The following is a 14,600-nucleotide window of genomic DNA, read 5'->3' on the forward strand; positions in this document are numbered from 1 at the left end:
ACTTTTTAAAACCTAGTAATAAAGGGTCCCCGAATGGAGCAAATGGTTTGCGTTCAACTGCTAACCTAAAGAGCTCAGCTGCTAACCAAAAGGTCAGCAAGTCAAATCCACCAGCCGCTCCTTGGAAACCCTATGGGGCCGTTCTACTCTGTCCTATAGGGTCACTATGAGTCAGAATCGACTCAACGGCAATGGTTTTTACTAACCCAAAGGCTCGCAGTTCAAACCCACCCAGTGGCACCACGGAAAAAAAGCCCCGGCAATCTGCTTCCATAAAGGTTACAGCCAAGAGAACCCTGTGGAGCAGTTTGTAACACCTGGGGTCACCATGAGTCAGAACCAACTCAACAGCAACTTTTGGCTTTCAGCTGAGCACTTAACCACTGTGCCACCAGGCTGCTTTTGTTCAGCTTCCTAGCAGCATGGCAGCCTCCAGCGACAGACAGGTGGTGGCAGAAAATAAGAATCCTGCCGCTGAACCTTCACTGCCTCCTTGAATTTAGATGAGTATCATTAGTTCTGGCATTCATCGACATAAGACTGTAAACTGAGAGGAGTGATTGTTTCTTAGCTCAGACCTGCTGCCGACTCCCCAGGCAGGACCCTCACTGCCATTGTTTGGCTCCCATCTGTGGCCTTGGCTCGCCCAGGCTCAGGGCTTCTCCTCGCTTTTTTTTTTTTCAGCTTGTCAAAAAATGTGGAGTTTGAGGCTTACCTTTGACCCCAGTTAATACCCCATAAGGAGCACTGGTGGCACAGCGGTTAAGTGCTCGGCTGCTAATCAAAAGGTCAGCGGTTTGAACCCACCAGCTGCTCCACAGGAGAAAGATGTAGCCGTCTGTTTCCGTAAACACTACCCTGTCCTGTAGGGTCCCTGTGAGTTGGAATGGACTCTAGGGCAACGGGTTTGGTTTGAGTTTCGATTTTAGGGTCTCCAGTCAAGGTTTTCATCTCCTTCTACAGACCCCACACCTTTCTTAGGGAGTTTATCTGCACGTATCGTATCTAAGTGACAACCTCTTTAACAAGGAGTCTGTCTTAGTTATCTAATGCTGCTATAACAGAAATACCACAAGTGCGTGATTTTAAGGAACAGAAGTTTATTTTCTCACAGTTTAGGAGGCTAGAAGCCTGAATCCAGGGCCCGAACTCTAGGGGACAGCTCAGATCCTTGTCTCAGCTTCTGTGGCCTGGCATTCCTCGGGGCCTTGGAATCTCCACATGGCATCTATCTTGCCCACATTTGTGCTTGCTTCTGTGTCTAATCTGATCTCTGCATAACCCAGAGGTGATTAGGCTTGAGACACACCGTACACACAGCTGTGGCCTCATTAACATAACAAAGAAGCCCTGTTTCCAAATGGGATGGCATCCGTAAGAATAGGGGTTAGGATTCCAGCACGTGTTTGGGGTACACGATTCAGTCCATGACAGAGTCTAAGCGTGTCCTCCTCCGCGCAGCTGGACCTGGCCGCCCAGTACGTAAAGGCGGCGGTAAAGAATGTGCCCTCGGTGTTCCTGATGACGGACTCCCAGGTGGCCGAGGAGCAGTTCCTGGTGCTCATCAATGACCTGCTGGCATCGGGCGAGGTCCCTGGGCTGTTCATGGACGACGAGGTGGAGAACATCATCTCCTCCATGCGGCCACAAGTGAAGTCCCTCGGCATGTCCGACACCCGGGAGACGTGCTGGAAGTTCTTCATCGACAAAGTGCGCAAACAGCTGAAGGTAGGGAGGGCCCCGTGCTCAGCGGGGCCCCGGGAGTCCCCGTCGCCTTCAAGGTCTTGTAAAGGTCTTGGGTCTTTACTCGGTGTAGAGTCGGGGGCTCTTCCTTCGCAGGATGCAGAAATGTGCTAGGCTGGAACGGGGTGGCTGCCTGGTGAACCGAACCACCAGTGCCAGCTGCCGGTAAGTGGACTGACTCTTGGTGACCCACATGTGCGAGAGTAGAACTGTGTTCCCGAGGGTTTGCAATGACTGGCTTCTCAGAATTAGATCACCAAGACGTTCTTCCTAGGTGCCTCTGGGTGGACTTGAACCTCCAGCCTTTCGGTTAGCCACTGAGCCACCAGGCCTCACTGGCCCAAAGTGGGTGTCCATTCCCCTACGCCTTCCTTTGCCCACCCTTTCCTTCCTCTTTGTGGCGGGCACATCAGGAGAGCTTGGAGCTGCACCTGCATCCGCACACCTGGAAGGTGCTCTGCAGCCTCCTGGTGGCCACACCCGTGCACAGCACTCTTTCCCTCTGCGCGCTCTGCGGATGTGGCGTGGCTCCACCTCAGTCCTGTGTCCTACATCCAGGTGATTCTCTGCTTCTCCCCTGTTGGCTCTGTGCTGCGGGTGCGAGCAAGGAAGTTCCCTGCAGTGGTCAACTGCACAGCCATTGACTGGTTCCACGAGTGGCCAGAAGACGCCCTGGTGTCCGTTAGTGCCCGCTTCCTGGAGGAAACCGAGGGGATCCCGGTGAGTCCTGGAGGCACGGCTCCACCTGCCACCACCTGCACTGGTGCTCACAGAGCCAGAAAGGCAGGCAGTTGGCTGGAGGGGGAGAGGGCTCCCCAGTTTTCTGGCCTCTGGGGCTGGGGTTAAGGTGAGGCACTCGCCCGGGGTGTAAAGTTTGAACTCGCTGCCCAGTCAGCCCTGACCCACGGCAGCCCTGTGTGTGTCGGAGCAGAACTGTGCTCCTTCGGGCTTTTAGTGGCTGGTTTATCAGGACTAGATTGCCAGAACTTTCCTCTGAGGCACCTCTGAGTGGACGTGAACCTCCAACCTTCCGGTTAGCAGCCAGCCACATTCACCGTTTGCACCACCCAGGGACTAAGGGGTGCCAGAGAACTCAGCAATCAGGATAAAATTTTAATGCGATTTTTTAAAAATCAAATTAATGCTAAGAAATTCACGGTGAACGAAACATCAAAATTGTAAAGAAAGCCAAGCTGCCATCGTCGGCTTCCTTCACGAGCCTGCATTACTGGGCGCAGAGGAAGCGTTCTGCAGTCAGCCAAGGCTCCAGCCCGTGCAGCCGCGGCCCCGCTGGGCAGGGTTCTGAAGGCTGACGACTGCGTGGGTGCAGACTGGGCGACACAGGGCCTTGTAGGAAGTCACGCGTGCTGACTTAGCACTTTTCTCAGCTTTGATGTGTGTGAACGTGTGCAAGTATGTGTGTGTGTGTGTGTGTGTGTGGCGTGCATGTGAGGGAGTGTGTGACTGAGAGTGTGTGTATGTGTGTGACTGCATGAGAGTGTGTGTGCATGTGAGTGTGTGACTGTGAGAGTGAGTGTGTGTGTGAGTGTACAGCAGAGTGCGGCAATAGCAAGCACTGCAGTGCCCCTGGCCCTGTGCTGTGTCATGCAGGGCTCACCACAGCCTGGGCAGTGCTGCTGTCACCAGCCCCCCTCTGCAGATGAAGAACCGTATCTTGTCTGGGGTCCTGGCTGGGACTGACTCACTGTGCCTGCAGCAGCCTCCTCCTCCCCTGGGACCACCCTGCCAAGGCTGGCACATGCCAGGCAAGTCCCAGGAGGTAAGCCGGCCATCTGTCTGTCTTTGCAGCGGGAAGTTAAGACGTCCATCAGTTTCTTCATGGCCTATGTGCACACGACCGTCAACGAGATGTCCAAAGTGTACTTGGCTACCGAGAGACGCTACAACTACACCACACCCAAAACCTTTCTGGAGCAGATCAAACTTTACCAGAACCTGCTGGCCAAGAAGAGGATGGAGCTGGTGGCCAAGATCGAGAGGCTGGAGAACGGCCTCATGAAGCTGCAGAGCACGGCTTCCCAGGTGGGTGACTTGGGGCCTCAGCGCTGGTACACACCTCTGCGGGGGACGCTGCTCCCCAGGTTTCCACATATGTGGCTAAGCACTAGATGAATATGAGTGCCTTGCCTACTAGAAACTTTCACTCCTGAGCTGGAGATGGTTATGGATTGAATTGTGTCCCCCCAAAATATGTGTTGGAATCCTGACCCCTATACCTGTGGATATAATCCCATCTGGGAATAAAGTTTCCTTTGTTATCTTAGGCCATATCAGTGTTGGGTGTGTCTTAAATCTAATGACTTTTTTTTTTTTTATATAATATGCACAGCAAAATTTACACCAATTCAACTGTGGATTGCATTTTTCGAGCTGTGCAACCATTCTCAGCCTCGTTTTCTGAGTTGTTCTTCCCTCATTAACATAAACTCTCTGCCCCCTAAGGTTCCTGTCTAATCTTTTGAGCCATAGTTGCCAAGTTGATCCCATAGAGATAGTTCTTAAAAGAGCATAATGCTCAAGGCAGACATTTTTAACTGGTTCATCTAGACTATTGCTTGGTTTTAAGAAGGGGTATCTTTGATTTAAAGATTATCTGGGGGCAGTAGTTTCAGGGGTTCATCCAGCTTCCACGGCTCCAAAAAGCCTGGAGTCTATGAAAATTTGGAATCCTGTTCTGCATTTTCCCCCTTTTGATCAGGATTCTTCTATGGAATCTTTGATCAAAATGTTCATAATGGTAGCCAGGCACCAGCCAGTTCTTCTGGTCTCATGGCAAAGGAGGCAGTTGTTCCTGGAGGCAGTCAGCCTCTCACAGTCTGTTTCCTCCTCCTGTTCCTGACTCTTCTTCTTCTTCTGTTGCTCCAGGTGAATAGAGACCGATTGTCGTGCCTTGGGTGGTTGCTTGCAATCTTTTAAGACCCCAGGCACTACACAGTGAACTAGGAGGTAGAACAGAAGCACTAAACACCTTATTAGGCCAATTAACTGGAATGTCCCATGAAACCATGGCCCTGAACCTCCAAAACCTAATGACTTCTGAGATAGAAACAGAGCAGACCAGACACAGAGAGAAGCAAGCACAAACAGGGGAAAGACCGATGCCACATAGAGGCCGCCAGGGAACCAGGGAGCGCCGGGGCTCCAGAAGCTGAAGGAGACAAGGATCTTCCCCCAGAGCCTAGAGAGAGAGAGCCTTCCCCTAGGGCCAGTGCCCTGAATTTGGACTTTTGGCCTCCTAAACCGTGCGAAAATAAACTTCTCTTCGTGAAAGCCACCCACGTGGGTGTTTCTGATACAGCGGCACTAGGCAACTAGACAACCTGCTTTAAATATGAAAAATGATCCCACACACTTTACAATGGGAGTATTGTCCTGGGTGCCTTACCTGGGAGCTCACACCACACCCTGCTCCCGTCTCCTCTCACGAGGTTGGCGACGGGGCCAACAACACAGCCATTGAAAACGCGTCCATTTGGCAGCGCCGTTCACTCCGCCCGCCCGGCTCGGAAAGCCCCTGCGACGCCTGGCTTCACACCGTATTGATTTTAGTTTTCTACCTGGCTTTGAATATCCTCCCTAATGTTTTTTTTTTAATGTAGTGCCAGCTTCTTTGTCCTTCTTGCCCATCGTGGCTGGCATTCCTGAGGGAGCCTGGCGGCTGCCTCTCCTCTCCTGAGTCATAAGCAAACATGGAAGTTCACTGACCAGGCTGGCCCAAACGTGGCTCTGTTGGAGCCCCAGCTGAGCCAGTCGGGCTGGGTCTTGGTGTCCTGGGGCAGCTGTGACAAAAACACCGCAAGTGGAGGGCTTTAAAGGGCAGGAATGCATTGTCTCGCAGCTCTGGAGGCTGGGAGTTGGAATTCAGGGCATTGGTCAGCAGGGCCGGGCTCTGTCCGCTGCAGGAGAAGGCCCTCACTGGTCTCTGGGCTGCCCTTCCAGTAGCCCTGGGCATTTCTCAGTGTTCCTTTGCTGCTCAGTGGGTTCTCACCTGGTCTCCACCCCGTGTATGTCTCTCTGTGTCTGTTTTCCCTTTCTGTAAGGCACCACTCAAAGGGACTAGGTTTAGGACTCACCCTATTCCTCCATGACCTTGTTAACATTAAAACAAAAAAAAAAGAAACCTATCTCCAAGCAGGGTCATGTTCACAGGCACAGAGGTCAGGACGTCCACATATTTTTTGGGGGGACACAATTCAGTTCGTTATAGGCTGACTTGCCCCCAACCGCAGGCAACGCGGGACCCAGAAAGCCTTCCCACATCGGGGGGGGGAAGAGAAAGGGGCTGGCGAAGTAAGACTCGGAGCTTGGAGGAGCCAAGGAGAACTGCCCCCTCACCCACCCCGGGTAGCCTGCTCCAAAGAGGAACAGAGGGAGAGCGAAGTTTGCAGACCCATGGGTGTTTCCTAAAAACACCCAGCAGCTTCCAGACACCCTCCTGCGGAGGCAGAGTGAATGTAGGGGCTGAGAGAGGCCGGGGAGGCTCGCCGCACCATTGCTGTGTGCCGTCAGTCGATACCAACTCACAGCGTAGAACTGCCCCGCAGGGTTTCCTAGGATGTCATCTTTGCAGGAGCAGATTGCCAGGTCTTCCTCCTGCCTAGCCACTGGGTGCGTTTGAACCACCAACCTTTTGGTTAGCAGGCGAGTGCTTAACTGTTGCACCCCCAGGGCTCAACACTGAAAATGGGGCTGGGGAAAAGGAGCCCACTCTATCACGCACTGCTTCCAGCACACCCTCCCTTCTGACCAGACCTGGGACCTCATGCTGGCTTAGCCAGAAAGCTTTTTATTCCTGTGGCCAAGCTTTCCCTCTCTCAGGGCTGCCAGCCTAGAAGGCCCCTCAGCCCCTCCCAGCACCCCTCAGCACTGTGGTTCAGTTGTCTTTTTTCATTCTGGTCAGTTCAACTGCCAACTCCTTGCACACCGGTGTATGTCTCATACTTGTGGCCCCGTGTACACAGTCAGTGCTCAATAAATGCTTGCTTTCAATCAGTTGAAAAGATTCGTCCCATTGAGGCTGAGGCTGGCCCACTCGGAGGGCAGCAACCCAAGCTTGCGCGTTTCTGGGCACCCCCTCCCCCAGGTGGACGACTTGAAAGCCAAGTTGGCTGTGCAGGAGGCCGAGCTCAAGCAGAAAAACGAGAATGCAGACAAGCTGATCCAGGTGGTGGGTGTGGAGACTGAGAAGGTCAGCAAGGAGAAAGCCATCGCTGACGAGGAGGAGATCAAGGTTGAGGTCATCAACAAGGTACTGCCAGCCAGAGCCACACATGACCCGGGGGGTCCACCCGCTGCCCACCGTGTCTTCCTCCAAGTGCCAGGAAGGCGAGACTTCATGCAGGCCGAGCTTCCCCAGCCCCAGAGGGTCTGAGAGGGGAGCATTGAGCCCAGCGCAGTGTTCCCAGCTTAGGGGTGTTTCCTTTTAGAGGCAGCCCGTCCCAGAGCCCCCCACCTCAAAGTGCAGCCCCAAGACCCTCAGTGGAGGGGGCATCCAGGGACCTATGATAAATGCAGCTTCTCGGCCCAGCCCAGACTGCTGAATCGGGGCTGCCTTTTATTTCTTGTTGATTTTGTTGTTGTTCGTTTGTGACTTAGGAGACCCCATGCATTACAGAGTAGATCTGCTCCATAGGGTTTTCTTGGCCATAATCTTTATGGAAGGAGCCCTGGCTCCCCCTCAGTCCGAGAAGCATGAGATCAGGAAGGAACGGGTCTTATTCCAGAATCCCAAGTCCCCCGGCGCACTGCTCCTTCTGAGCGCTGAGGGTGTTGGGGTAGGGGGGCAGGGAGAGGAAGGAGGCCCGGACAGCAGTAACACAAGGCCTTGGGAACACAGAGGGAAGCAGGGACACGGCCAGAGGCAGGACAGGACTACTGCTGACGGAGCTCAGGACATGCTGGGGCTGCCTGGCTGCCTGGGGAGAGGTGGCCCCAAGGCCCCCTACATGCAACCCACCCAGGGCAGGACCCTGGGTTGACCCTGCCCTCCTGGCCTCCTTCCAGAACGTCACTGAGAAGCAAAAGGCCTGTGAGACTGACCTGGCCAAAGCAGAGCCAGCCCTGCTGGCAGCCCAAGAAGCCCTGGACACTCTGAACAAGGTAGACAAAAGGAGAGGAAGGGAGACTCCTGGCCCAGCAGCGAGGGGGGCGGGGTTTTCTTTCCAGTTTGTGTGGAACAAGGCCCCCTGCGGCTCCCCAGGTGGGGCTGTCACCGAGGCCCCCAGTCCCGCTGGGCGGCCCAGATGCCCTGTCAGAGCTGTCACCTCTGCCGTTTGCAGAACAACCTGACGGAGCTCAAGTCCTTTGGGTCCCCTCCCGATGCTGTGGTCAATGTCACGGCTGCCGTCATGATCTTGACCGCGCCCGGGGGCAAGATCCCCAAGGACAAGAGCTGGAAGGCGGCAAAAATCATGATGGGCAAAGTGGACACCTTCCTGGACTCACTGAAGAAGTTCGACAAGGAGCACATCCCCGAAGCCTGTCTGAAAGCATTTAAGTAGGTCCGGGCCGAGCTCGGCTGGCTGTGCGTTCTCTGCGTGGTCCCAAGCCTACCCCTTGGGTGGTGGGACCCTCAGCATGCATGCGTCCCAACAGAAAGCATCTGTGTTGGCCAGGGCAGGGCAGGGTCTTAGCTGAGCAGAACAAGGTAGAAAGCTCACGTGACTGGGGACTGGCAAGTCCAAAATCCCTATGTCAGGCAACAACCCCTGCTGAGAATTTGCATGTCTAACAAGTTCCCAGGCCATGCTAATGCTGCTGGTTAGGGACCAGTTCTGAGAACCACTAGTAGAGCAGTGATTCTCAAAATTTATTATACATAAGAATCACCTGGAGATCTTGTTAAACTGTAGATTCTGATTCAGTATATCTGAGGTGGAAATGCAAATTTAAGTGGAGCACGTTTCCAGCAGGGGTTCGAATCTTTACAGAAGCAGATTTCCAGGTCTTTTCTCCCAAGAAGCTGCTAGTGAGTTCGAACCACCAACCTTTTGGTTAGCAGCTGAGCACTTAACCACTGCTCCACCAAAGCTCCTTATTGTATTGTAGATGTTAACCACAAGTAAATACCTTCGTAGTAACATCTAGATTAGCATTTGACTAAACAACTGGGTACCATCACCTAGCTAAGCTGCCACACAAAAATGAGTTGTTGTTAGGTGGCAGCCCATCAGCTCTGACTCATAGCAACAGAACAAAACACTGCTCTGTCCTGTGCCACCCTCTCAATCATTGCTATGTTTGAACCCATTGTTGCAGCCACTGTGTCAATCTGTCTCATTGAGGGTGTTCCTCTTTTTCATTGACCCTCTACTTTGCCAAGCATGATGTCCAAAGTACCTAAGACAAAGTCTCACCATCCTCCCTTCAAAGGAGCATTCTGGGTTTACTTCTTCGGAGACAGACTTGTTCATTCTTCTGGTAGTCCACGGTGTATTCAGTATTCTTCGCCTATGCCATAATTCAAATGAATGAATTTTTCTTCGGTCTTCCTTGTTCACTGTCCACCTTTCGCATGTATATGAGGTGATTGAGAACACCATGGCTTGGGTCAGGTGCACCTTAGTCCTCAAAGTGACACCTTTAAATGTCTTTATATAAAATGAGATTATCCCTATAAAGCACCAGGAGCATACCAAGCCAAAAAACCCACTGCCATCGAGTCGATTCCAACCCGTAGTGACCCTATAGGGCACAGTAGAACTGCCCCATAGGGTTTCGAAGGCTGTAATCTTTATGGAAGATTACATACGGAACAATGGACTCGAACATAACAACGATCACGAGGTTGGTACAGGACTAGGCTGTGTTTCGTCCTGTGGTACATAGAGTCACTGTGAGTCGGAACGGACTCGACGGCACCTAACAACAACGACAATTTTATGGAAGCAGTCTGCCACATCTTTCTCCCTCGGAGTGGCTGGTGGGTTCAAACTACTAGCCTTTGGGTTAGCAGCCAAGCACTTTAACCACTGTGCCACGCGGGCACCACCAGGAGCCTTCCTTGTCCCTCTTAGTCCGAAACCTGTTCAGCAAGGTAACACACGAAAGCCTCCACTTGACAGGTGGTTAAGATACCAGACATAAACAAAACAAAACTCAGCATTCCCCCTTGCTGTGGCCCCTGACCAGTGGCCAGAGTAGGGGAGCCCTGCAGCACTGCAGAGCTGAGGACAAACCCTGAAGGTGCGCATCCCGGCGCAGCCCTAGAGGTCAGAGCCTCCCCTTCCCCTCTCCAGGCCCTACCAAGGCAACCCCACGTTCGACCCCGAGTTCATCCGCTCTAAGTCCACAGCCGCCGCGGGCCTGTGCTCCTGGTGCATCAACATCGTCCGCTTCTATGAGGTCTACTGCGACGTGGCCCCCAAGAGGCAGGCCCTGGAGGAGGCGAACGCAGAACTGGCGGAGGCGCAGGAGAAGCTCTCCCGGATCAAGAACAAAATCGCCGTAAGTGCTGGCAGCTTCCCTAGTAAAACATGGACTCTGCGGCCGGTCAACATGTCTGCTGAGAGTGCGTTGGCGTGGCCTGCTGTCGTGAATTATTGAGCAGAGCAAGAGGACGCTGACGCTGGAGGGCCCCAGGGGTGGCTGGAGGCTGCGCAGCAGCCCCATGCCCTGGAGGGCTCTGTGCCTTTGTGGGAGGCCCAGTCCAGGCTCAGGCAGGGGAAGGGTCCTGCTCTTGCCCCCTGGGAGCTGGTCACGCCTAGCGGCACTCTATTTCAGGACCTGTGCACTCTGTTGTTTTTCCAGGAACTCAATGCCAACTTGAGCAACCTGACGTCAGCGTTCGAGAAAGCGACGGCCGAGAAAATCAAGTGTCAACAAGAGGCCGATGCCACCAATAGGGTGATCTCACTGGCCAACAGGTAGCTGGCGCCTCCCCTGCCCCAGCCACACCTTTTAGATCACCTGGAGGGGACACAGCTCCGCAGGACAGCCTTTGGAGGTGGAGGAATAAGCCCCCAGGTGCAAGCAGTAATGGCTTGGCTTTCGCTTTTTGAGCACCGAGTTAGTGTCCAGGGCCTACTGGGTGGCTTCAAACAGCAGAATTTTTATTGTCTCACAGCTCTGAAAGCCAGAAATCTGAAATCAAGTTGTGGGCAGGGCCAGTTCCTTCTGGGGCTTCATGGAGAGTCTGTTCCACACCTCTCTCCCAGCTCCCAGTGGTTGCCGGCCATCCTTGGCTTGTGGCTGCAGCACTCCCATCTCTGCCTCCCCTTCCTATAAGAACACCGCAGTCCCTGGGTGGTGCAAACGGTTAGCATGCTTGGCTGCTAACCAAAGGTTGAAGGTTCCTGTTCACCCAGAGGCACCTCAGAAGAAAGGCCTGATGAGCTACTTCCAAAAAATCAGCCACTGAAGCCCCATGGCCCTCTGGATGCCACAGCGTTCTGTGGTCACCGTAGCCTCCACCAGACTCAACCACCTCCCTCTAGTCAGAAGCATTTGCCCAACGGTGTCCAGACAGCACGCTTAGCGTGCAGGTGAAATGTCAAAAACTGTCAGCGTAGATGCAGTTGTCGTGGGGAAGGGGACATACATTCCCAGGTGCCTCCAAAACACACAATTTGTGTTTCCCTCACGTTCCACCCTGGCACTTCATTGTTAAACCTCGGAGCCAACGAAGGATTTGAAATCCTGAAGATCCATAGATTAACCAGTGGTGGGGAGCCCCATGTTGGGCTTCCCACCCAACCTCCTCACTCTCTCAAAGGCATCTCTTTATTTCACCACCACCCCCGCCCCTGCCACCCCATTGACCACGTGCTACCATTGCAGGCTGGTGGGAGGATTAGCATCGGAAAACGTCCGCTGGGCCGAATCCGTGGAGAACTTCAAGAGCCAGGGGGTCACGCTCTGTGGGGACGTCCTGTTGATTTCCGCCTTCGTCTCCTACGTGGGCTACTTCACCAAGAAATACCGAAATGAGCTAATGGAGAAATATTGGATCCCTTATATAAATAAATTAAAGGTGAGAGGCCCATCTGCGCTCGTTACCCGCAGAAAATCAGGGGAGGTGCCGGGCAGGGTGGACTCAGCCAGAGGGCATATGTGCTTCATAAACAAGGCTCCAGCTCTTGTGGGGCTCAGGTTGTGGCCCAGGATTGCCGATGCGGATGTTGCACACACAGCTCATCTGTTTAGAGGGAGGCCAACGGCTCATCGGAAGTTCAAACCTTGGAGCCGCAGCCTCACGTGAAAAGCTGTTTTCCATTGTGCCATAAGGCCCTCTCACCCCTTCTGAGAAAGTGTGATTTCCACCGGCAGGTACCCATCCCCATCACGAAGGGCCTGGACCCCCTGACTCTGCTAACAGATGACGCGGACGTGGCCACCTGGAACAACCAGGGCCTCCCGAGTGACCGCATGTCCACTGAGAATGCTACCATCCTGTGCAACACAGAGCGCTGGCCGCTCATTGTGGATGCGCAGCTGCAGGGGGTCAAGTGGATCAAAAACAAGTATGGGAGTGAGCTGAAAGCCATCCGCCTGGGACAGAAGAGGTATGTGCGGACCCCGGGGCAGGCTGCACTGAAAGCAGCCCATAGGCTGGGGGCCCCTTGGCTTGGGGACACACCTCAGGCATCTCGTATTTGTTAAATGGACGGATGGACCTGTGAACCCCAATGCTTATGAGCCCACAGCTGGGCATTTCTTTTAGCATTTGGCCCTGGGGGATAGCACAAGGAGTAACAGAATTCAAAGTCAGCTTTTTTTTTTTTTTAAGATTTTTTTAACTGTAAATTTACTCATTGTCAGAATGTTCGTTTTAGCCATATATATTTAAATATATTTTAGCCATGTGTATTTAAATATATGGCTAAAATATATATGGTCAGCTCTGACAGGGATCACAACAGAGAGTCCCTGACAAAGTGAAGAAAAATGTAGAACAGAATTCAAATTCATGGAAAAAAACGAGATTTACCGGTCTGGCAGAGACTGGAGGAACCCCCGAGACTTTGGCCCCCGGACACCCTGCTAACTCAGAACTGAAACCATTCCCAAAGCCCACTTTTCAGACAAAGATTAGACAGGCCTATAAAACAAACAATAACACACGGGAGGAACGTGCTTCTTAGTTGAATCAAATATACGAGACCAAATGGGCGGCTCCTATCCAAAAGCAGGATGAGAAGTCAGGAAGGGACAGGAGCTGGACAAATGGACTTGGGGAACCTGGGGTGGAAAGGGGGAGTGTGCTGTCACATTGTGGGGATTGCAACCAATGTCACAAAACAATGTGTATAAAATTTTTGAATGAGAAATTAACTTGAGCTATAAATTTTCACCTAAAGCACAATAAAATTTTTTTTAATTGAAAAAAAATACTGGACAAAGAGTTAAAATAAAATATATATGGTTAAAATGAAATATAGATAGAGGTATATTTAGTTTATATATATATATATATATGTGTGTATATTCAGCTCTTTTTTCTCTTTCCTCTGTGTATTAGCTTCCTAGGCCTGCTGTAACAAAGGACCACAAACGGTGGCTTTAATACAACAGAAATTGATTCTCTCATAGTTCTGGAGGCTGGAAGTCTGAATCGAGGGTGTCTGCAGGGCCAAGCTCTCTGAAGGCTCTAATCCGTTGCCATCGATTCGATTCCTACTCATAGTGACCCTATAAGACAGAGTAGAACTGCCCCACAGAGTTTCCAAGGAGCACCTGGTGGATTTGAACTGCCAACCTTTTGGTTAGCAGCCGTAGCTTTTAACCACTGTGCCCCAGGGTTTCCTCCGAAGACTATAGTGAAGGATGTTTCCTCACCTCTTCCAGCTTCTCATAGCCCCAGGCATTCCTTGGCTTGTGGCCACATCACTCGCATCTCTGCCTCTGTCTTCACGTGGCATCTTCCCTCTGTGTCTCTTCTCTTCTTGTGAGGACTCTAGTCATTGGATTTAGGGCCCACCACACTCTAGTAGGAACCCCTGATGGCAGAATGGTTGAGAGCTACAGCTGCTAACCAAAAGGTCGGCAGTTCAAATCCACCAGGCGCTCCTTGGAAACCCTGTGGGACGGTTCTACCCTGTCCTATGGGGTCGCTATGAGTCCACGGCAACCGGCTTGGGTTTTTTCGGTTTTGTCTGCTCCGGTAGGACCTCATGTTAACTAGTACCACTGGCAAAGACCCGTTTGCAAATAACGTTACATTCACAAGTACAGGATTAGGACTTCAAATGTGACTTTTTGGAGGACACAACTCAACAACCCACAACACCCCTGTTACCTGCTCCTCCTGCAGTGGGCCTGGCCTGGCTTTGAGCTATTTGCTGGCTGTGGGGCTTCAGGTAGGCCATTTAACCTCTCTGTGGTTTATTTTCTCAGCATAGACAGTAGAGATAATAGTTTCCCTGCTGTTATCGATGGAATTGTGTCCCCCTAAAATGTGTGTCAACTTGCCTAGGCCATGATTCCCAGGATTTTGTGGTTGTCCTCCAGTTTGTGATCTGATGTAATTATCCTATGTGTCATAAATCCTAACTATTATGTTAGTGAGGGAGGAATTACAGGCAGTTATGTTAATGAGGCAGGACTCAATCTACAGGATTAGGCTTCATCTTGAGTCAGACTCTTTTGAGATATAAGAGAGAAAATCAAGCAGAGAGGAAAGGGACCTCATACCACCAAGCAAGAAGAGCCAGGAGTGGAGTGTGTCTGTCTTAGTTACCTAGTACTGCTATAACAGAAATACCACAAGTGAATGGCTTTAACAAAGAGAAATTTATTCTCTCAGTCAACTGGTTTACAAGTCCAAATTCAGGACAACGGCTCCAGGGGAAGACTTTCTCTTTCTGTTGGCTCTGGAGGGAAGGTCCTTGTCCTCTATC

General features: G+C 52.1%; 1 protein-coding gene across 1 annotated transcript in view; it reads left to right on the forward strand.

Moving 5' to 3' along the window:
* The window catches only part of DNAH17 (dynein axonemal heavy chain 17), a 115,124-nt gene that overhangs the window by 70,179 nt on the left and 30,345 nt on the right, over positions 1 to 14,600 (forward strand). The window contains exons 54-63 of the mRNA XM_064270638.1: positions 1,462 to 1,728; positions 2,302 to 2,463; positions 3,553 to 3,786; positions 6,848 to 7,012; positions 7,768 to 7,863; positions 8,043 to 8,260; positions 10,002 to 10,209; positions 10,513 to 10,628; positions 11,542 to 11,734; positions 12,031 to 12,266. Of these exons, the coding sequence (XP_064126708.1) occupies positions 1,462 to 1,728; positions 2,302 to 2,463; positions 3,553 to 3,786; positions 6,848 to 7,012; positions 7,768 to 7,863; positions 8,043 to 8,260; positions 10,002 to 10,209; positions 10,513 to 10,628; positions 11,542 to 11,734; positions 12,031 to 12,266 (1,895 nt within the window). The remainder of the gene's footprint in view (positions 1 to 1,461; positions 1,729 to 2,301; positions 2,464 to 3,552; positions 3,787 to 6,847; positions 7,013 to 7,767; positions 7,864 to 8,042; positions 8,261 to 10,001; positions 10,210 to 10,512; positions 10,629 to 11,541; positions 11,735 to 12,030; positions 12,267 to 14,600) is intronic.

The sequence above is a fragment of the Loxodonta africana genome, chromosome 18, assembly GCF_030014295.1.
Source record: "Loxodonta africana isolate mLoxAfr1 chromosome 18, mLoxAfr1.hap2, whole genome shotgun sequence".
In the NCBI taxonomy this organism is placed as follows: domain Eukaryota; kingdom Metazoa; phylum Chordata; class Mammalia; order Proboscidea; family Elephantidae; genus Loxodonta; species Loxodonta africana.